This window comes from Clupea harengus, chromosome 26 (assembly GCF_900700415.2).
Source record: "Clupea harengus chromosome 26, Ch_v2.0.2, whole genome shotgun sequence".
NCBI lineage: Eukaryota > Metazoa > Chordata > Actinopteri > Clupeiformes > Clupeidae > Clupea > Clupea harengus.
Window position 1 is genome coordinate 10,193,802 of NC_045177.1, and position 24,262 is coordinate 10,218,063.

The 24,262-nt window shown below is 41.7% G+C and overlaps 2 protein-coding genes across 3 annotated transcripts in view; one reads left to right on the forward strand and one right to left on the reverse strand.

Annotated features, from left to right (window-relative positions):
• The first annotated feature begins 949 nt into the window (after positions 1 to 949).
• The window catches only part of LOC116219854 (phosphoinositide 3-kinase regulatory subunit 6), a 39,264-nt gene continuing 15,951 nt past the window's right edge, over positions 950 to 24,262 (forward strand). Inside the window, exon 1 of one of the 2 annotated variants that reach the window (XM_031563829.2) lies at positions 950 to 1,617. The gene's annotated coding sequence lies outside the window, so the exon portion shown is untranslated. Of the gene's footprint in view, positions 1,618 to 23,146; positions 23,376 to 24,262 lie in introns of those variants that run through there. The other variant, XM_031563830.2, reaches the window with a different exon arrangement.
• On the reverse strand, positions 18,108 to 21,301 carry LOC116219855. Its single transcript, XM_031563831.1, has 3 exons — positions 19,630 to 21,301; positions 18,911 to 19,227; positions 18,108 to 18,687 (listed from the first exon to the last, which is right to left on the reverse strand). The coding sequence occupies exons 1-2, from the start codon at positions 20,460 to 20,462 to the stop codon at positions 19,029 to 19,031; spliced, it is 1,032 nt and encodes a 343-aa protein (XP_031419691.1). The 5' UTR covers positions 20,463 to 21,301; the 3' UTR covers positions 18,108 to 18,687; positions 18,911 to 19,028.

The following is a 24,262-nucleotide window of genomic DNA, read 5'->3' on the forward strand; positions in this document are numbered from 1 at the left end:
CTACAGGCCATTCTGTAGAGATGTCGGAGTTTTCATTCGAAGCTACTGTGGTCGTCTGAGATGGGAGGACTGTGGTCAAAATGGTCAGATGACCAAAAGTGGGGCCATTTAATGACTCCATGTGATTCGAGTCCTCAGATTGCTCTTATTTTGCGCTTCAGACAGTCTTGTCTCTTAGCTACAGTTAGCGTTCTTCACACACTGGCAGCCAGTGTAGGACAGTGCGTCGCTATAGATAAAAACCTTGTTCACCATCAATGCATCTTGCTGTTATGTGCCACGTGTACCGATGCCGCTGACCGTAGCTAAGAGACAAGACAGTCTGAAGCGCAAAATAAGAGCATTCAGAGAACTTGAAGCACACGGGTCATTAAATGGCGCCACTTCTGGTCATCTGACCATTTGGACCACAGTCCTCCCATCTCAGACGACCACAGTAGCTGCAGGCAGAGGGACTGTCTGAATGGATGCCTCAGAAAGCCACAGAATGGGACAGGTCATTTGGGTGTCACAAGAGGAGCATAAGGCATGACCTATTTAATGTTTAATGTGAGACAACAAAACACTTCCACCAGTGATGCCCCTGGCTAGGTTAAAGGGGGATGGCACATGAGAATATTGGTTAGTTAATTATTTATCCCAGTGTTTCAAAATAACCAAATCTTTAACTGCATTGTAATCACATTTTCAATCAGACACCACTCTTGGCCAAGAATCTGCATTGCATTTGATCCAGTCATGGAAAAGGCCACTGCTGCTGATGGAATGAGTTTGGTTCTAACTCCCTTTTGAGATAAAGTATTACTGTTCCTATCAGTATAAACTGATCTCATGTGATCATGTCATTGAATTACAGAGATGAAGAATTAGCAAAAAGGTCACAGTTGCAAATATGCACAATACATGTTGTTAAATAAAAAATAATACATATTCAATACGTAGGGCCCTATAGTTCTATTTTAACTTTATTCTTTTTTTAATCATTTGAGATTTGCTCATTTGGTGTATTTCGGATGATTTGCAATCTTTACAGTTTCATCATACGATTTTATATACATGATTCACAGCACTTTGAGAACAACAGTTTATTTTGTTACACGATTTTTCTTACAGCAAAAAACTCCTTCTTTCTGGTTGTTAACGTCAACAAAGTTATCTGTACTTGTAGGTCATTTGAGGATTATGTTGATGACACCACGAAGCCTACAACGAATGTCTGTGCTGGTGCGTATTTATTTATAGAGCCCACAAGTCTCACAGCTTTTTTGAGAACCTTATAATGTTACTGCCCCTCAAATAAATTCGAGATATATTCGAAAGATCACTTGCCTGCTATAATTGGTAAAAGGCTATATCACTCTTGTTCTATTCACTTCACCCAACTCTCATCATTAACATGGATTGATTGAATTATCTCTAAATATGGCAACTTTTGATTGAACTCAACTAGTGGTCGGAGAACTTCTAGTGGTCGGAGAACGCAACACACAGAAGCGCTATAGCAGCGTGCTTGTAGGCGTTGCCAATCAGTTAACGGCGCAGGAGTCAACATCGAGCTGACTTTGACAAGTAGGAACTGACACTGACCGTGTTGAAGTTTATGTTGTTCACCAACAGGTAAGCTTGATTTGCTCTGTAACATACATATGTTAATAATGTAATAATGATTTGCCCTAAAAGTATTGTGTTGGTCAATTTCGGATCATTCTAAGAGAAGCGACTTTGACCAAAGGCACCGTTGTAGCCACAGTTGAACTTTTGGGATGATCACATTAGGTGAACATACAGCCTACACTGAGCTAAGTATGTTGTAGTCTAGAGTAACCATATGCTTAGCCCCGGTTATCTTTACATTCCGACACATCACCATCTCGCGGTTTCTTATTGGTTTGTTTAGATTTTTTCATTCATTTGTAAAACCAGGGACACATTCGATTGTAGTGACCGAGATATCGTGGGGCCTTTATTACGTTGTTGAACCGTGCATTTTAGCTGTCTTTACATGTCTTATGTAGTTTAAATGAATAATCAATAGTCATTAAGGCTGATTTTCACATTAGTTTTTCGTATATAAACTGTCAGTACTTTAGGGTTCAGCGCCTGTGTAGTCCTGATGCACCCTTCCCGTGTCTCCGCGAACCCCGTGCCACTGTGTTCTTGTCAGACTGTTTCCATCATGTCTGAGAAATGCTACAATGAATAAAACAACATAGCTGGCCATAGCTAGGGTCATTGTTTCCATTCACACCCTGGTGCACGCATGACTGAGCGATTGAAGGCTCAGTCAAGGGCTGTGGGTTCATGCAGTTTTGGGCTATTTTCTACCTTGCCTCCCTCTCTAACGTTTGACTTCAGCTCTGGTTGTGATACACGTAGTAGCTTACATCAAGTGCATATTAACAACCATTTCATACTAAAACAATTAGTGTAGAAAGTGTGTGCACATTGATTAGTTAGTTAATAATTAACTTTAAGTAAAAACAGTTAGTGGTAATTATGCTGTGCTGCAATGTCACTCGAATTATGAATGGTTTTAATGATGGTGATGATAATAGTTCTAAAACCAGAATATGGTGATTAATTTTGGCCAACACATGTCTGACCATTTTACTCCAGTGCTACTGTGCCGCAGATTTATCATTTTAATGATGCAAATGTATTATATCATAAAGCTCAAATATACAGATATTTCAAAATTGTATATATAAGCAGAGTCTTTCTTTCATCTCTAGCAATGCGTTTGAAGCCATACTTGAAGGGAGGAAGAACAATTCTTCTATTTTTACTCTTCTTCTCTGAAAATAGTTCATCTGTATAATGCCAGTTCAAACAGAGACTCCCAATGACAGGAAGAAACACAAGTGGACTCCACTTTTTTCAAAACAAATAATAGGCCTGGTGTCGACCTCTCAAATCTCAGCGCTTAAGATCATATGTTTGTGGATTTATGGGGTTAGGACAACAGAAAGGGATCCTTTCCCATCAGATGTGTATTTGCTGTGGGCCGCCCCTGAGTTTTGGCGGTCTGTAAGGAAGCCTGTTGTCAGAAAGGAATTTATCAGGCACTTGTTGCAAGAGCAGGCAAAACCGACTGTTGCTAGGGACATTTATTTGAGACCTTTCTGTTAGGTCCTAACTATGACAGTTAGGACATCATACCCACCACAAAAATAGCGCTACTGGTTTTGTGGCATGATCTCACTGAGTTGCTGAAACTATGGAACAACTTAATGATGCAATGGTCTGCATGCCATTATTCTTTCCTAAATGTCTGGTTGCTGTTGACGCTGCTGTGGTGTGCTGCTAATTCCGATTGGTAATGTCAACCATTATGGTGTGATATATGCCGCTTGTGGTTGGGCCAAATAACAAACAGAGGCAAGTAAGCAACATACATTGTTGCCACACTGAAATCTTTAATCTGACCACTGAACATAAATCTGGGTCCTTTTCATTAAAACAGACAGGCTAAAGAAAGACTTAAGACAGCTGTTAGATATGTTATTTATGTAGTGAGCTCAGGCCCAAGGAATTATTTTGCCGCTGTGCTGTGGCAGCCAGGGTTTCAGTGACTCTCCACCGCTGAACCCGGCTCCCTGTCTGCCAAGTCTCTGGAGTCGCGGTCTTCCTTGACGCACGCGGTACGTCCTGTTCTGACCAGACTGCATCACGTCGTCTGTCGTTGTCCTTTAAAGTCCCGCTGCATAACAACACCTTTGCCAAGAGAACGCCGGAAAAAAATAAAGGAAGGGCTCACAAATAGCCAAAATTAGGAGCTCTTAAATAAAGCGAGCCTCATACCGCGGCTCTGAATCTTTGCAAGGCTATTCTGATGCTTGAGGGCATGTAAGTTAATTGTAGACAAGGTGTAACAAATTGATTAAGGCATCATTTCTACTGCTGAGAATGCCAGCGGTAGAATTGTGCGTAAGACGAAAAAAGGCTGGCCTAGAAATGCGAACAGATGTAATGACATTTGCATGTTATTCATTACGGCTTGGGCTCCCACTTCAGAAACTGATGTCCATACAGAGCACTGCTAATAGCCGCACATATGCTAAGAGCAACGGGCCCTGTGTTGTTATCATGGTTACAGGCCGGAAAACAACTTTACATTTAGATTAGTCTTATGGAATATTCTATACCAATAACAATCAGAAATATAGCTGCAGGCAGCAATGGCGGGTTCCTCCTCAACATTCCAATCATTACAAAATTGACATGACACTGACATGTATTTCATACATGTACACAACATTGGACAGATAATTGGATCAATGGCTGATTTGAAGTCATTTTTTTTAATTATTCACAAATTGTCACTGTCGAGAAATATCCATGCTGGTGACATTATGGGTTCTTGAGACTTTTTTGTTTCCCATGAGCAATAAGTCATGGGTACCAAGTTTTAGACATTTTGGACTGACAGGGTTAAAATGCCACCCTTTTGAAAGTGACAACTTTGAAGCGTGTTCTGTCAGGCCACCTGTGCTCTGGTCAGGCCCTTAATGCAGAGATCCATTCTTTAAAAGCTTTGATTACAACAATAACTGTATGAAAGTGAGGATACACTTCACTAAAGGACGTTTGTAGGTTATGTACTACTACTGCTTGCTCTGCCCACACACTTTCCCCATCCATGCTGTTTCCCTCTTTCCCAGTGCAGGTCACGCCAAGGCATAAATATTTCAAAATTCCCCAAAACTGATTAAAAATCCATGGTTATAGGAACTCTCCCTGAATTGACATCTCTCTAGTCTCAGTCATACACAACTGACAAGAGGCATGCAGTGAACTGGACCAAGGTAGAGCTAATGTCCAGCTGTTTGCAAGTGTACCTTTGCCCTACAATGCTAAAAAGTTGCAGTCAAATTTGGCAAAATTGCTAGCTTGGATATTATCTTTACATTTAGATGGGTTGGTGGTTACAAACAATGAGGATGCGCATGCAGCTTCAAGGCAGAACAATGCCTACCATTTCACCTTTACTGTATATGTTCCATCCACCCCCCTTTCTGAAAAAAGTTCACACACAGTAGATGGTACAGCAGCTTGACAATACTTTATCATGGTCAGACTCTCTCATCCCATTTAACTACACAACATGCACAATCAGGGTGACCAACAGTATTATTAACATGAAAGCTTGTCTCGGGGGGTCATGCATCTCACTACAAGCTTTTGATTAAACGTGAGGACCCTGTTAGCAAGTTATTTCTATTCATGTTTTGTTTGTGATTGAATGGTAATGTCAGTTAGCTAAAAACAATGTTAGTTAGCTTGGCTAAAATGGTTTTCATAGCAACAGATAGCAACAAATCAGATCAATGGAACTTTATTCAGAAAGGGGGGGTGGATGGAACATATACAGTAAAGGTGAAATGGTAGGCATTGTTCTGCCTTGAAGCTGCATGCGCATCCTCATTGTTTGTAACCACCAACCCATCTAAATGTAAAGATAATATCCAAGCTAGCAATTTTGCCAAATTTGACAGCAACTTTTTAGCATTGTAGGGCAAACACACTCACTGCAAAGTGTACTAAAACGTGTCACCAGGTTAGCAAGCCTAGCATAACCAAGGCTCAAAATACAGATATAACTCCAAAATAATAAAGCACACAAAACAGGCCCTTAAGCTAAACAAAACAGAGAACAGAAAGAAATAAAACAATGAGAAACTAATGTGGGAAAAACAGTGGCAGTCGCTGGACACTACCTGTGGTAGAAATACCCGTATTAGTTACACAATAGCAACAGCATCATTATATAAATGTTCTTAACTTATGTAACAAAACATACCGAGGGCTGTTCAATTGTAACCTCGCTGCTCAACACTCCACAGTCACGTCAACGGCTGAGGAGTCTGTCGCTATGTGGTAAAAACATTAGGCTACATCTCACCAGGTTGAACACCATGCAAATATGCTAGCTACTATGGATGTAGTAAGAGTTGCCAGCCTACCTGAAGTACACAGAGCTAATGCCTAAAGCATTTGGTAAACCTCGCAGCAAATAATTGCCTCCATTACAACACGGCAATTTAAACTATCGCGGGTCTTATTAAGGAAACGGCACGTCAGCAATAGGGCTGTCAAAATTGCTCAAAAATGACGTTCGAATATTCCCTTTCAAAAAACACATATATTCAAACATATTCGAATATCTGGTTGCGCATTAAGGCACGTGAATAACAGGATAAATTAATACAACGAGACATAACTACTTGTATAGGTAATTTATTTAAGTTTTAACATATTTAACAACATATTACCTACACAATAATAAGTAAATTAACTAATGGCCAAGACCGTAGACCTTGGCCTCTCGCTCGCACACACACACACGCACTCTTTCTTTCTCTCTCTCTCCCTCCCTTATCGTCGCGCCCTCTGCATCGGTTTAAATGAACGACAACAATAAACAAATGCTGAGTGCTGATCAAGAGTTTCGTGCAAGCAATTTAAGGTCGCGATTCTTGTCCCAAATATGGCAGGCTTCATTCAGTGATTGAAACTAATATTATTAACATTAATTGAAGTTTTACAGTATAGAACCGACATTGAACGCTCCGAGCGAGCTGGGCTGTGGTAAACATGAAACTTTTCCTTGGCATGAAACGGCAAATAATCAAACCAGTGCATGAAGCTGTTGTAGCTTATCTAATCTATTTTATTCATGCAATATACAGTCAGTACAGTAGCGACTAGCTCACACAAGTAATGTTTCTGTTAACGTAAAATAAAATGAGATACGGTACCTCGGTTCCAGTGCTTCACAGAACTCCATGAAGCCTATCCCATCCACCACACACGCCTCATGTCCTTGCATATGAACGAAATCATTTTTTGCGTGCAGGCCTCCTGTTGTGCCGCAGACAACGAACTTGTGGCGGACGGCGCAAAATATGTATCCAGTCGTGGCTGTTTCGCTGAAGTTCCACATATTAGGCCATATTCACTTGGGTGCACATTTTGGAGATGTAGCCTCAAGTTGCTAGTTGTTGAATGGTTAGCTAACTCTAGCTTGACTTAGCTTACACACTAGTTTAGCTGTAGGCTCAACAAGTTTACAATCAACTGACCAAAATCCGAAACATTTCCAGACATAACTCTTTAGATTTTTGGGGGTTACAATCACTTTCTCTGCTGCGGTCAAGCTGGGTTCTGCACCTCCAACTTCAAAAAGGAGGACAAATATGCGTCCGGCTTGATGCTGCGCCGAACAGTGCATTAAAAATCCGGACGTCTGGTCACCCTAAACATAACGGAACAATTGCTAATCGCTAACGATATGCTAGCGGCTAAAACTAACGAAATCTCTTGAAATGGCAATGGCACGGAGGCGATTCTCCATATGAAAAGTCATTGTAGCGCCCCAATTTTTAAAAAACTGTTATTTTAAGGTAAAACTGCGTATCCTAACCCTAATCCTGATGTACAATTACTGTATAATGCCACTTTAAGAAAACAGCACGTCAGCCATGGGCTGTCTAGAAGCTACTGGATCCTCAAGCTAACAAATGTAGCCTGTCACCCGTGGGCTGTCTATAAACTCCTGGGTCCTAAAGCTACCCGGTTACATTACATTGGGTGTCAGGTGAAAGTTTGTGTCTGTGAGAAATTGGGGCAAGCCGCGCGGGGAGCGAAGGAGCGGACAGGGACAGATTATATTGGAAATCGTGGTAGCAATTAGCCAAGCATGCATGTTTCAAATATTCACCAAAAATCTACTTTTCATCTTACAGTCAACTTTTTTTCAGATTTGTGTACTAAACATTCTCAAGTGTCTTCATATGAACTTGTGATTGAATCAGAGTATAACTTTTTGAATGAAAAATGTGTAAAGCATTGTTTTAGCATTAGCGATTAATGCAATTTGCTTTATATCAATCATTTTTGAAGATATGAAGTTGCCTTTGCACATGGGAACATGTTGTAGTGTCTCCCACGTGCTTACCAAGTTTGGTGTTGATATCTGAAATATTTGCTGAGATATGACTTTACTTCCTGTTTGGCATCTTTTCTGCTGAATTTCAGTGGCTGTACCGGACAAACGGTTGTGAGGATCAAAATTCTGTTGAAGAACTTTTGTGAAGCTTGGTCTGAAGATCATCTCTGGTGATTTTGAAGAAGATTTGACAAAAATTGTAGGAGTTGATGCCTTTCAAAGGTTTTTGATAAAACCGGAAATTGCGGAAAATCTATATAACCGGAAATTGACGCCATAGGGTGTGTTGAATTCGTCTTGATCCAAGGAATCCAATGGTACCTCATTTTTGAAAATCGGTCAAACGGTTCAAAAGTTACAGTGTTAACAAAAGTCCAACTTTGACCCGTTGGTGGCGCTAGTGTGGTCTAGTGGGAGACATGAAACTTGGTGTGAGTGAAGAAGGGACTGTCCTTAATGAGTGTGCCAAATTTCAGAAAAAGTTACCATACGGTTCTAGGGGCTGCCATTGACTTCAATGGCACAAGAATAATAATAAATATAGCTGCAGGCAGCAATGGCGGGTTCCTCCTCAACATTCCAATCACTACAAAATTGACATGACACTGACATGTATTTCATACATGTACACAACATTGGACAGATAATTGGATCAATGGCTGATTTGAAGTAATTTTTTTTAAATTATTCACAAATTGTCACTGTCGAGAAATATCCATGCTGGTGACATTATGGGTTCTTGAGACTTTTTTGTTTCCCATGAGCAATAAGTCATGGGTACCAAGTTTTAGACATTTTGGACTGACAGGGTTAAAATGCCACCCTTTTGAAAGTGACAACTTTGAAGCGTGTTCTGTCAGGCCACCTGTGCTCTGGTCAGGCCCTTAATGCAGAGATCCATTCTTTAAAAGCTTTGATTACAACAATAACTGTATGAAAGTGAGGATACACTTCACTAAAGGACGTTTGTAGGTTATGTACTACTACTGCTTGCTCTGCCCACACACTTTCCCCATCCATGCTGTTTCCCTCTTTCCCAGTGCAGGTCACGCCAAGGGATAAATGCGGCGGCCGCATGAGGATTAGAAGTAGCCCAAAAAACGTAGTCCCACACAATAACACTGTTTTCAAAATTTCCCAAAACTGGTTAAAAATCCATGGTTATAGGAACTCTCCCTGAATTGACATCTCTCTAGTCTCAGTCATACACAACTGACAAGAGGCATGCAGTGAACTGGACCAAGGTACAGCTAATGTCCAGCTGTTTGCAAGTGTACCTTGTGATGGTACAGCAGCTTGACAATACTTTATCATGGTCAGACTCTCTCATTCCATTTAACTACACAACATGCACAATCAGGGTGACCAACAGGATTATTAACATGAAAGCTTGTCTCGGGGGGTCATGCATCTCACTACAAGCTTTTGATTAAACGTGAGGACCCTGTTAGCAAGTTATTTCTATTCATGTTTTGTTTGTGATTGAATGGTAATGTCAGCTAGCTAAAAACAATGTTAGTTAGCTTGGCTAAAATGGTTTTTATAGCAACAGATAGCAACAAATCAGATCAATGGAACTTTATTCAGAAAGGGGGGGTGGATGGAACATATACAGTAAAGGTGAAATGGTAGGCATTGTTCTGCCTTGAAGCTGCATGCGCATCCTCATTGTTTGTAACCACCAACCCATCTAAATGTAAAGATAATATCCAAGCTAGCAATTTTGCCAAATTTGACTGCAACTTTTTAGCATTGTAGGGCAAACACACTCACTGCAAAGTGTACTAAAACGTGTCACCACAGAGCTGCCAACTTTTCAAAAAACCTTGGAGTGAGAAAATGTTGCCGTGCACGCAGCTACACACGTTGGGTGGCTCAGATATCAGGGAATTGGAATTAATTTGGCGTTGTACCCATGTTGTGCTCTGCATTCTGTTGGTTTTTGGGGCCCAAAGTCTGCCTACTGTGGGGCCTACTGGAAATGGACAACATTGGTTACATTCTGTGAAGCAAAGACATAGCTGAAGGTCCACCCCCAGGACATTTTGGTTTAAGTAGATGTTATTTCCTGCATTCTAGTGGATTTTTGGGTGGTATGCTAAAGATGTGCAATACCTGAACTTATTCTGATTCATGTTCATCTGATCATGACTTGTAGGGCCTTTTAGACTTGAGCTGAACATTCAACCAGAAAACTATTCTTGTGCCTCAATGACTGTCTATGTACCACAATATAGCCTAATTAATAGACCTGTGTTTAAGATTTTACCAAGGTAGGTTGATTGACATTTTGATTACAATGGTATTCAACTAATTCTTAACTGGAACCTAACCTATATTGTTAATAATTGTATTTAATGATTTATGAGCACTTAACGATTTATGAACAGCAAAAAATGACACAAGATTAGTTAGGGAGAAATATTTTTCACTATTCAAAGCCTCCCACCACACGTTCCATCAAACAAAAAAGTGCAACAAATAAAGTGCTTAAACAGTAGCCTTTTTAAGCAATAAAATAGATCAACACATGACAAAAATAACTAAAAATGAGGTATCAGGTGCAGATCAGAACCTGGTTAGTCATTTTCTAAGATCTGTGGGCAAGGTTGTACTGGCCTGTGGCCTTCTTGGAGGCCTTGATGACCTCTGAGGGGGGCTCCCATCTGAAACAGGGCTCCAGGTCGGCCATCTTTATGGCCATTATTGAAGACAGGGTGCCATCCAATGCCAGGCTATTTCTGGTCTTAGTTTTGTTCAGTCCCACTGAACACTGAAAACACCCTCTCAGCATCTGCATTCGAATGGGGCAACACCAGGACCAGCTTGGCGACGGCAACAAGCCTCTCAAATTCTTTAGTTCCTGCCACCTATTGAGAATGAACAAAGAACAAAATGGAAAAACATACCATATTTTGTTTTGATTAATACTGTAAGTACACTGTAACAAAGTTCAGATACAACATGCATAGTTTGCATCATGTATGACACGATATAGGCATGCATCAATAATAGCAACAGATGTAGCCAAGCCACACCTGCCAAAAAGAAAGCCAAAAAAAAGTATACCTTATGTTTCCGTGTTGCCATTCCAGCCCAGAAGCTTTCCATCTCAGTTTCGTCCTGAAGGGAGGTGGTTGGCATGGTCTGATAATTCAGAAACTCCTCACCCAGGTGGTCATGCTCCTCTGGCCCATGGTATGGGAGGAGATGGGGAAACCTATTTATGAAAGTAGAGTTACAGGTTGTTAAGTTATAGGTATATTTAGAACGCCGTCTCACAGAAGCAAAAACTATGTTCAAATTAGTACTACTGCTAACACTTCAATAGCTAATCGTATCAAACGAACAATTACAAAAATACTGTACTGTAGTTCTATATGTTTTCAATGGAGCTTCTAAACGATCAAACCTTGAACCGCTTAATACGTAGCAAGTACAACAACCATGGTAGTGTAGCTACCATTGCTACGAGTTTAATGGTAGGTAGCCTAACTATACAGCTAATTAAGGTAGCCTAGCTAACTAGCCAACTACAGTTTCGAAAAAAATTACTTGCGCTGTGGAGACCATCAGAAAAACTTGGAACGCACTAATTAAAACAACACAATTACATCCACAATGACATGTAAATATACAATAACCCAACCGTACAGGTACGTAGAGTACGTTAATTTGAAACGCCGTCCACAGAAGCAAAAACTAGCCTATATGTTAAGGTTTGTAGTTATACTACTAGCTTGCTATGCTACCATACAACATACTTTCTACTAGCAAAGATGAATTATTTACTGTGTCGTCTCAGTTACACTATCAAACCTTGGAAATACTGTGACTTGCTCAAGTAACGAAATGGCTAATAGAACATCACATTTCATAATTATTTCAGTGAATGAAACAGCTCCAAGACCCAGTGAAATATTAAATACAGCTAACTTACATTAGATAGCTACAACAGCACGGAGTCACAAAGTGATACTGGAACAAGTCAATAAAACACTTAATTTGTATTCATCAACGCAAACGAACTGTGTTAAACTTCTGGCCTTTGGTTAAATCACTTTCTGAACACAATTCCTCAAAATGTACCTATCGGTACCAAAGTTGCCTTCTCCCTAATGCTAGATAACTATCCAGCTAACTAAGCTAGCTACCATTTCGACCCAAAACATCTGCGCTACCTCAAATACACTAACCAAGAATAAAAACAGAATAAAATCGTCTTGCAGTTATCATACGAATTAAACAGTAATAAGTATGCTTTTATTACTTACGGTCAAATGTAGACGAAAATCTTCTCCACACCAGAAATCGTCCTCTTCTCTCGTATCCACAAAATAGTCTCAATAAAATTGTGTCTGTCCGTCTCGTGCATGTCGCGCGCGTGTCAGGCAGCATTCATAACAGCACGTCAACCATTGGCTGCCTATAAACTCCTGGGTCCTAAAGCTACCCGGTTACATATTCACCATTCGCGTTAGCGATTAATGCAATTTGCTTTATATCAATCATTTTTGAAGATATGAAGTTGCCTTTGCACACGGGGACATGTTGTAGTGTCTTCCACGTGCATACCAAGTTTGATGTTGATATCTGAAAGATTTGCTGAGATATGACTTCACTTCCTGTTTGAAAGCTTTTCTGCTGCATTTGAGTGGCTGTGTCGGACAAACGGTTGTGAGGATCAAAATTCGGTTGGAGAATTTTTGTGAGGCTTGGTCTGAAGATCATCTCTGGTGATTTTGAAGAAGATTTGACAAAAATTGTAGGAGTTGATGCCTTTCAAAGGTTTTTGATAAAACCGGAAATTGCAGAAAATCTATATAACCGGAAATTGACGCCATAGGGTGTGTTTCATTCGTCTTGATCCAAGGAATCCAATGGTACCTCATTTTTGAAAATCGGCCAAACAGTTCAAAAGTTACAGTGTTAACAAAAGTCCAACTTTGACCCGTTGGTGGCGCTAGTGTGGTCTAGTGGGAGACATGAAACTTGGTGTGAGTGGAGAAGGGACTGTCCTTAATGAGTGTGCCAAATTTCACAAAAAGTTACCATACGGTTCTAGGGGCTGCCATTGACTTCAATGGCACAAGAATAATAATAATACCTACAATAACAATAGGTTTCCTCCTGACGGAGGAACCCTAAATATAGCTGCAGGCAGCAATGGCGGGTTCCTCCAAAGATTGCGAACCAGGGAAAAATGTATATTCTGCACAATTTGTCACTGTATAGAAAAATCCATGCTGCAGACTTACCAATGGGATATTCAATTTGAAATGCAATACTGTCAAGATCCACAAGGGCCTTGGCTTCAAGCTAAGGGGTGAGTGGGGGCTTGGTCAGGCCACAATGTCATGAAATAGTGTGTGTGCGTCTCGAGAAGCTTGCGCGTGTGTCAAGGGAAAGTCTGTGTCTGTGACAATTGGAGCATGCGCGCAGGGGAGCAAAGGAGCAGAGAGGGAGACATTACACTGGAAATCACCCTAGCAATTAGCCAAGCATGCATGTTTCAAATATTCACCAAAAATCTACTTTTCATCTTACAGTCAACTTTTTTTCAGATTTGTGTACTAAACATTCTCAAGTGTCTTCATATGAACTTGTGATTGAATCAGAGTATCACTTTTTGAATGAAAAATGTGTAAAGCATTATTTTAGCGTTAGCGATTAATGCAATTTGCTTTATATCAATCATTTTTGAAGATATGAAGTTGCCTTTGCACATGGGGACATGTTGTAGTGTCTTCCACGTGCATACCAAGTTTGGTGTTGATATCTGAAATATTTGCTGAAATATGACTTCACTTCCTGTTTGAAGGCTTTTCTGCTGAATTTCAGTGGCTGTACCGGACAAACGGTTGTGAGGATCAAAATTCTGTTGAAGAACTTTTGTGAGGCTTGGTCTGAAGATCATCTCTGGTGATTCTGAAGAAGATTTGACAAAAATTGTAGGAGTTGATGCCTTTCAAAGGTTTTTGATAAAACCGGAAATTGCGGAAAATCTATATAACCGGAAATTGACGCCATAGGGTGTGTTGAATTCGTCTTGATCCAAGGAATCCAATGGTACCTCATTTTTGAAAATCGGTCAAACGGTTCAAAAGTTACAGTGTTAACAAAAGTCCAACTTTGACCTGTTGGTGGCGCTAGTGTGGTCTAGTGGGAGACATGAAACTTGGTGTGAGTGGAGAATTGACTGTCCTTAATGAGTGTGCCAAATTTCAGAAAAAGTTACCATACGGTTCTAGGGGCTGCCATTGACTTCAATGGCACAAGAATAATAATAATAATAATAATACCTACAATAACAATAGGTTTCCTCCTGACGGAGGAACCCTAATAATACCTACAATAACAATAGGTTTCCTCCTGACGGAGGAACCCTAATGAATGATTCACTTATTACACAACACCATAACCTGACGGTAGAGATTAATATGTTTTATACTTCATGGGGTCTCAACCAGGCTGATATTTCATTGGGTCATGTATGTGTGGTGCATGCATCATTCTCAATGCAGCAAGCACAAATCTGAGAGCAAACACACTGAGAAGTATCAACATCAGTGCTGACTGGCCACTGAGCCAAGCATGTGCTCAGCAGGCAAGGAAGCGAGTCCTCACTGTCCACACTTGAGCTGTTTGTTTGCATGCAGTTCTGGGGGAATGTATGTATTTACAGAAAACTTGCGTAATTCCCGAAATACACAGTGTAAAGAAGAAGTGCTATAAAGAAGTACGTCATTCTCATGACATTGTGTTGATTGCTGACACTCCTTTCTTCTGTCTGATGGAACTTCCTCATCCTGATCACGACACATTACTGTCTGCTTCACCGAACACACAGAAGGCAGAATGTTAATGAATCGATTCTTTTCTCTGTGAGCTGCCACAGTTTAACCTCCTTTCAATCTTTTTTTTTTAAATCTTTAAATTTGCACTTTAGAATTCAAAGAGATTTATGAACACAATTAAATGAGGCGTGCAAATTAACTTTTTTTTACTCTAAACCAGTGGAGCGAAGCAGTAGGGATCTTATTGCTGCAGTGAAATATTATCATTGATATCACAGACTCAGTAGGCTCATTTTAAATGTTAAATCCCATCCTCATATGGACAGCAGAAAGGCGTGACCACTAATATGATCTCATTTGACAGTCCAGCCATAACCCATCTACATATGAAGGGTATTGAGGGTGAAACTCCTGACTCTACATACAGTATGAAGGGTATTGAGGGTGTACACCTGACTACATATGAACATATGAAGGGGATTGAGGGTGTCCTGACTCTACATATGAAGGGTATTGAGGGTGTAACTCCTGACTCTACATATGAAGGGGATTGAGGGTGTCCTGACTCTACATACAGTATGAAGGGTATTGAGGATGTAACTCCTGACTCTACATATGAAGGGTATTGAGGATGTAACTCCTGACTCTACATATGAAGGGTATTGAGGGGGTAACTCCTGACTCTGCATACAGTATGAAGGGGATTGAGGGTGCGCTCCTGTCTCTTCATATGAAGGGTATTGAGGGTGTGCACTGACTCTACATATGAAGGATATTGAGGGTGCACTGACTCTATATATGAAGGGGATTGAGGGGGTAACTCCTGACTCTATATATGAAGGGGATTGAGGGGGTAACTCCTGACTCTACATACAGTATGAAGGGTATTGAGGGTGCACTGACTCTACATATGAAGGGTATTGAGGGTGTCCTGACTCTACATACAGTATGAAGGGGATTGAGGGTGTCCTGACTATAGCCCACAGATGGCCTTGATGACTGATCCCTGGAGTCCCTTGTGCGTGTGCCAGTAGTTTAGAGAGTTCAAGATGTCAGTTGGGCCCGAGAGATAAACCGTAAACGTGGTGTGGAGGAGGAATAACAACAGGTGGCAGCGATTGAATGACTGGTAATGTTTTTGAGGTAACTCTGAACCAGTTTCATGAAACGACCGCCGATCCCCCACGGCACCCAGCTGCAGAGGCAGAGGAGCCACCATCAGTGGACCCTTCCCCCCTGGGCTACTGACCCACTTCACACTCCCGCCGCTGGGCTCTCACCCTCCACTTCCTGCCCCCCCCCCCCCCCCCCCCCCCAGGCCCTGATAGATCCACCATGTGTGTGAGGCGCTCGTGCAAACCTGCTGCTCGCTCCATTGTGTCCCGTCAGGATGGTGATAGAGGAAGCAATCCCCATCTCTCCCTGCCTCCCCCCTCCCCCCCCCCCCCCCTCAGGGCAGGTAGGCTGCTTAAACCCTGAGCATACACTGATCCAAAAAGAACTTCCTCGCATTGTTCGGCCGTATATACAGGAAGTCTTGTTGACTGATATTCTCTCCATACCCCTCCTCTGGCTTTGACCGTGTTTCTGTTGAAACAGATACGTATGTTTTGTATATAGGTTTAGGCGTGCTGTGAAATGTACAGTATATCATTAGTGCATGCATCTTTTGACCGTGTTTCTGTTGAAACAGATACGTATGTTTTGTATATAGGTTTAGGCGTGCTGTCAAATGTACAGTATATCATTAGTGCATGCATCTGTATGCAAATGGAGCGCCACTTGTACATTACCACACATTTGACCACACATATGGGCCTTTGAAGGTTCTTTCCCCCAGATTTGTGTTCTGTGTTTTAGCTGTGTTATTTTTTGAACCCACAAGCTAGAGCCAGGAGGTGTAGACAGTGTCTCTAGGCGGGGATTTCCACTCCTCTACCCCTTCCACTGCCTCTGTTAGACGCTGCCACTGAATGGCTTCCTGTTTTCTGAGGCACTCGTAGGCGAGCCCAGAGGCAACAGACGGTCCCCAGTGTAATCACCTCACCGCGTCACACAGTGTCCTTCGTACGGTTTGAAAATGGAAGGCAAAAATAGCATAGATTCCTTTTCATCATTAGGCAACATTAGACACACAGACGAATACACACATTTAAAAGTTTCCCCTGACGGTACTAATCTAGCAGCTTTTTCATTGGCTTTAACCTCCCATGAAATCTATAGCGACATAACTGCAAATGTACTCCAAATCTATAAATAACAAGCTCAGATGTAGTGAAATAACAGTGTGCCAGGGCCATCTTCTTCATGGGCAGCGCTCCTGTCTCTCCTCCAGGACTGACTTCAGGGCGCCCAGCACCGCCGTCTGTACAGATGACAGGCAGGGCAAGACGGTTGGGTTACACACACACACACGTAGCCACCGTTTAGCTCTGTCTCCTTCCTGAACCAATTTAGACCTGGTTGCTCTTTGGCACATTTGCTCTGCCTCACCACCAGCAGCATGGAGCATCCCAGCAGGGCTAAGAAGGATATCATTCTCATAATCGCTTAAGCAGCAACCACCTTAAGCAGTAATCTCCATATCCAACAATAGCAACCCCCACAAAAACAGTCCAAATGATCGTCTACATGGTGTAATGAGGACTATGGCAAACAGGACAAATGTGTTTCTACTCTATTCTATTTGTGTTCTCTACTCTCTCAACGTGGGTCATTTATTTGCAGTAACCATCGCCAATGTGGATGTAGTTTAGTGTTACTAATGCAGATGGTTCCATGATGTTGGACAGTAGAATGAGTACATTTGCCTTGTTGTTCTGTTGCATTGGATGTAACTGGCTCACATGACCTCCTGTGATGCATGAGGCCGTGCTCAGGGCTTGTGTTATGAACAGTGGTGGAAGAAGTACTGAAGTTTTTTACTTAAGTAAAAGTACAAGTACCCAGGAAAATAAAAGTAAAAGTACTACATCAACATTCCTACTTAAGTAAAAGTAAAAAGTACTTACTTTTAAATTTACTTTAAGTATTAAAAGTAAAAAGTACTTACTTTTAAATTTACTTTAAGTATTAAAAGTAAAAGTACTCACGCAAATGGGTTGTCTCTCCATGTCTAGGGCTGTACCATTTTGATAAAGAAGGCAGATATAGCTACTGGTAATACTTATGCCTCTACAGAAGTCACTAATAGTAATAATTATAAGCAACAACATTTGTTTATTGGAAAGGTTGGTGTACTTATTGTGCTTACCCTCTGTAATACTTCGCACACTCTATCTTACAATTCTGCGGATGACAAGTTATCTACCAGGGATTATCTGCAAAGTTAATACCATTAAGCCAAACCAATGAAGACAACATGTTATATCTTTAAATATTTTATTTAATTATAAAAGTGTAAAAAACGGAAACATGGAACATGAAAAACAAGTGTAAAACTGGTCAGAACAAGGCAGATCTTAGAACGAGAAATTTAAATTAAGGACCTGAAATGAAAATTTTACCATTGGTCAGGCAGCCAAAGGTTAGTGCAAAAACAATGGCCATAATAAGAACATGGCAGTATAAGTGCCATTTAAAGCCCTTTCATTAACAGAACCTTTTGTTCAATTTCAACAATAGTTGATTTTCAAAAAAATTTGACCCTATTCTGCCTCTTTTTTGCAGAAAAAATATGCCCTGCTGTACTAAAGAGCCGTTCACATGCCGCAGAGGCAGGCAACGGCGTGTTCAGTTTAAGGGACACATTGGCAACTGTGGGCACTGCCTTTAGGGTGTTCATGGAGGTAGCCGAGTTTGCCAGGTAGGCATCCAGTTGTTTCGTGGTTTCCTGGACGTTTCCCTTCATAAGGCCAAAGAAGTCCTCCTCCTCTGACCCGGAATTGCTAACTGGTGATGGGACCGGATCCTCCTCCATGTTTCCCTTGATGTAGTCCAGGCCTACATAGAACAACCCAAACACAGAATAAAGGAAACATTATTTTAAGAGTACTGTTTGTCTTTATAACCATCATGATAATCGTGATAACTATGGCTGTGGTATTTTTTCTCCTAGTGACTATAACATATTTTTGGATCAACTGTCTGGAACAGGGTAGATCCTTTGCCAGGCTTCCTTTCCAATTGAACACTTGTCAATTTAATAACCTTTTAAATGACTTACCCAGCTTCAGCAAGTCCTCATTGCTTGTCCACGATGTCTGAAACTTCGGAAGTAAAATTGCTGCAGCAATGAGCTCAGGGTCAGCAAGCATGTCTCCAAACCGTCGCTGTATTCCTTCTTAAAGGGCAGTAATCAGTGGCTGGCAGAAATTGGATGATGTTCTGAGGCGGTCAAGCTTCACAGTTAGGAGGGTTATAGTGGGCACCAGCCATCCCATGTGAACATCCACCTCTCCCTGCAATATGTTTAGTGCCTTTGAGATTGGGTTCATGGTTGATGCATATTCTGTCACGAAAGAAAGTTCTGCAGGGCTGAACCTGTAATACACAATATCAGAATATGCAGAATGTCATTAAGAGATATATGAGAAATATTTCACATACCTAGATATACACAGTGTTATTAAACAAGTGAATATTCAGCTATTCTGAATATTTCAACATGCATGAGCATACATCTGAAAACAATAGCAATTCCAACCAAAATGTTTATGCAAGATTATGTGTTCAGCTACATATTATCAGCAGCCCGTCTCATAATAAGGGATAGGCATTGAGACATGACACAGACATGGCTGATAAGCTAATAGTGTTCTAAATTATCTAAATAATAATAGGCTACTCTACTGCAGTTGACTTGAATGAAGTGTACATGATTAGTCAACTACAATATTACAACACCCATATCATAACTGCGCATCTGCTCCGAGCCATACTTACATGGGGACTTTGAGTGCCATGGTAACCGCTCTGATGGCTCCTTCTCCACTCTCTCTAACTATTCTCATTATTCTTTCAACTGAAAGAAAGTGAGAGTTCCACCTTGTGTCTACTGGGCGGATGAGTTGCAGCTTGCACTCCTTTTCAACTACCTCTGCAGCAGTAGATGAGCGGGCAGTCTTGTTCCAGAGAGCTGAGCACTTGGCAAATGCTGCGCGGGAGATCTTCCTGTAGCCATCCTTTGACTCTGCTTTTTTGGCATCCACTGTTGATATCAGATTCAGCAGATGACAGGCACAACGGTGATGCTTTGGTAGTTGGTATTCAGAGCACTCATCTTCTTCTTCCATTAAAGCTTCCACTTCAACGGCCTCTGTCTCCACCTCCAGATCTTCATCATCCTTCTCACTGTCATTCCCATTTTCCCTCTCCTCTTCAGTTGTACTTCCCTCTTCACCAGCATAAACCCTGAAGGCCTTTATAAAATTTGAGGCATTGTCAGTCGTGGTCCTCACAATCTTATCCCGAATGTTGTACTCGGTGTGGATGTCATTAAGGGCCCCGGCTAGTACATCGAATGTATGTGCTCCTTTAAGCCTTTTGCAAGCCAGAGCAACAGAACATCGCTCTAAGCCATCAGGCTCGATCCAGTGGGCAGTGACTCCGATGAAGCTCTGTCTATGAGCTGTCCAACAGTCTGTGGTTGTTGCGATGTATTTGATGTTTTCCATCGCATTTGTCACTCTGGCTTTCATTTGCTTTGTGTTATTTTCCATTCTGTCCCTCAAGGTTGTACGTGACATCACTCTGTAATTTGGCAGAATATGCTGCATTAAAGCAATGAAGTCAGGCTGCTCTACTACACCAAAAGGGTGCAAACCCTGGACAACAAAGTTCAGTACAGCCAGATCTGTGCTCTTCTGAGAGGCTTTGATGTCCTCAAGTTTCAACTGCTTACTTGTTGAAGGACCCTCACCAGCAGGCAATGTCCCCTTCCTTTTGGTTGAGTTTGCTGTCAGGTCATTGTAATTCCCAAGAAGTGTTCTGTGCTTTCTCTATAAAAATAGTAACAATAACAATAATATACTGTTAATCTTCATCATAATTTATTTAACCTGTAACTCAAATTCTCACAACCTAATTAAAAACATTTGCAGGGACAAGACTAATTTATATAGCACCATATAAGCAAAGTTCATTAACACTTATCTAACAACCTAGAAAGACAAGGGCCAATGTTACGTGGTGTCTTGTGATCACCATCTCTAGTAAAAGACGAGCCACTGACCACGAGACAGGCGGTAAGCACCACTGTACCAAGCAGACCATGAGGTCGAGCTATCACGCTAGCTTGACATAGCTAACCTACCAGCTTTATCTTACCACTACGTTAAATAAATAATAAAGGTACAATCGTGTTATTTTGATGCTATTACTGTATATCAACATGCATTTCGCTAGATAACAGTATAATATCATGTCAGTAACCGAATTAAATATATATATTCATTTTCAAAAAGTCAGGGACATTAACTTAACATAGCAAGAACTCGAGCCACTGACCATGAGACAGGCGGTAAGCACCACTGTACCAAGCAGACCATGAGGTCGAGCTATCACGCTAGCTTGACATAGCTAACCTACCAGCTTTATCTTACCACTACGTTAAATAAATAAAAGGTCCAATCATGTTATTTTGATGCTATTACTGTATGTCAACATGCATTTCGCTAGATAACAGTATAATATCATGTCAGTAACCGAATTAAATATATATATTAATTTTCAAAAAGTCAGGGACATTAACTTAGCATAGCAAGAACTCTGCTTACCTCGATATGCTTCCTTAAATTCGAAGGCGAATTCTTGAATGCTAGCAACTCATTTTTTTGAGGTAGACAGGAAAGGCATTGAAATCTCCACGAGTCATTCTTGGGGCCTTTGAAATCGAACATGTTTTTTAAATAGGGCCAAGGGTGGCTCATATCCGAGGGCTCAGATGAGGCTGACTCTGGATCCATGTTGAAAAGTTGTTTGTTATTCAGGCTGTCTGTCGAATGTTTAAGCAAAACAGGCAAGGCTACCGCTAGTGCTGCTGCCAAATGCACACTCTGCTGTCATTGGAGCTGATAGAGCCACCTGATTGGTTTAAACTTCCAAAACAGCAACGCAATCCATATTTTTGTGTAGGCAACATTAAAATGTAACGAGTAACAACACATATTGTAGAAATTTAGCGGAGTAAAAGTATATATTAATAGCTGCAAAATGTAACGGAGTAAAAGTAAAAAGTATGCACTATTATTTTTACTTAAGTAAAGTACAGATACGTAAAAATTTACTTAAGTAAAGTAACGAAGTAAAAATACTTCGTTACATTCCACCACTGGTTATGAATGAAACGAGCTGTGGACGCGCTGAGATGGAGGAGATTGCGGGGTGGTGTGAACGGCTCCTGGAAACTGTGTGGGCAGGCCTGAGCAAACACCCCAGGATGAGATCATTTATGCCTTTATTTAACACTCTATTCACAAACCCTCCACTCTATTCACACACCTACACTTCCTCAAACATGTATCCCACACAGAAGTACTACTGGAAGGGAATTTAACCGAGTGACGCCAAACATAGGTGGCTTAGGGCCACAGGTAAACACACACAGTCATCTTCTACTCTATGTGGGGAAACCTGCTTGGGTGCTTTCAGCGCTGTCTCTCTGAAAGGCACAATAACATGCTTTTGCTTCTCAAAAGCTTGAATGGGATTTGGGAAAACCCCAAAGCACATTCCCTCTACACACAACACCTTTGGATTGGTGCAGTCGGCTCGACTTGCAAAACATCAGGTTCCACTGCGAACTCTCAGATGTTGCGGATGGATCATTTTGACAACTCATCGAATGTGGATGTCTATTTTGGTTTGCCGTGGCTCATATATAGCTCCTGTCCTACCTCTGGTCCTGGGCTAAATATATCTGCACATGCATGGAACGCCTACTCATTCGAGCGGGCAGGAAGTGTGTCGGCACAGGCTGACGAGTGCGAGCTGAGCAACAGGAAGCATGCGGTCTGGGCCCTCTGCATGCTTCTGTTCGCTTGCTGAAGCAGTGCTGTTAAACTGCCTCTGTGTGTTTCATATTTCTCAGTTATGCGGCCCCCCTTTCCCCAAAAGCTGAATCCACCTGTGCAAATGTCTGTAGGCATGAAAGGAGGGCTTGCTGCTAGAGAGACACAGGATATCTCATATCTTAACCGGAACCTATTAGAACTCCTCTATGGTCAGTCTGAGTTTGTGCAGCAGGTTTTCAAGAGAAGCCCAACTGAACAAAATTGATTTTAAGAATAGGATCTTCACCTGAAAACTTCAGTGGCTAACCTTAGATATCGTATCATTAATGGTTAATGGCAGATGTACCTCCTCCCCCGGAGCTGTCCTCCCTGCCCTCCCACACACTTGCTCTCACCTCCCTCTCTCTCTCCCACACACTTGCTCTCACCTCCCTCTCTCTCTCCCACACACATGCTCCCACCTCCCCCCTTCGAGCTCATCATCCGCGTGGAGCCCTGAGCTCTGAGAGCAGCGTCGGCCACAGCAGCGACAGCAGCAGCAGCAGCTCTAGATAGAGGAAGTAGGCAGCTCGAGCTCTTGTGTAGCGCCTCTCTCACACACTCGTGTGTGTGTCATTCCACGTGCGGATACATAACAGCAGGAGGCCGAGCGCCTGGGTCAGGTGAGGATGCCAGCAGGTAAGGGGTCAGAGGGCCAGGTTCCTCTTTTTCACCCCCCCCCCCCCCCCCCCCCCTCTGTCCGCCAGCTGGCCGCATCGGTAGGCTGAATGTGTCCATTCATGACCTGAGGCAGGGGGAGACTGAGCTGCTGGGAAACTTGCTGTGCTCAGCATTGTTACCCCTTGGCTGTATTCAGTGGCAAACCCACATCCACTTTCAGCTCTTTGCTGGGTATGTGTTTGACTGTGTTCCTGTAATCTGTCAGACACAATCAGATTTTGAATGGCCCTGTCTGGTTTAGTGGTGTAATGTCAGACACAAGATTGTTTTGGTGCTCTTTACTGTAAACACAGGGCCGGCGGTGAGGCCGAGGTTCTGTTTGGTGTCTTGTTGTTGTAGAGGAACCAGTATATTCACATTCTATGGGTTCTGTTTGGTGTCTTGTTGTTGTAGAGGAACCAGTATATTCACATTCTATGGGTTCTGTTTGGTGTCTTGTTGTTGTAGAGGAACCAGTATATTTACATTCTATGGGTTCTGTTTGGGGTCTTGTTGTTGTAGAGGAACCAGTAGATTTACATTCTATGTCTCTTTCTTGTGTCATGTGCTTTCATTCTCAGCTGTGCAGAAAATGGAAGGCAGGCTGCTTCTTGTGGATTTGAAAATCAGACCTTATCTTGACTTCAGTGGTTTCCCAGACAATCCCCTTCGAGATTGTTGAAGATTGACGAGAGGTTCTTGTGGTTGTGATTAATTTTGTTTTGTGGCAGTTGAAAAAAAAAAATCTGAAAATAGGAAAGTCTACAAATACGAGCCTCCCACAGACCTTTCCATGCTGGGTTAGGGGACATGCGCTCTCTCTAACGCACTCAACCAGCTGACAAGTTTGTGTGTTATCTACAAAC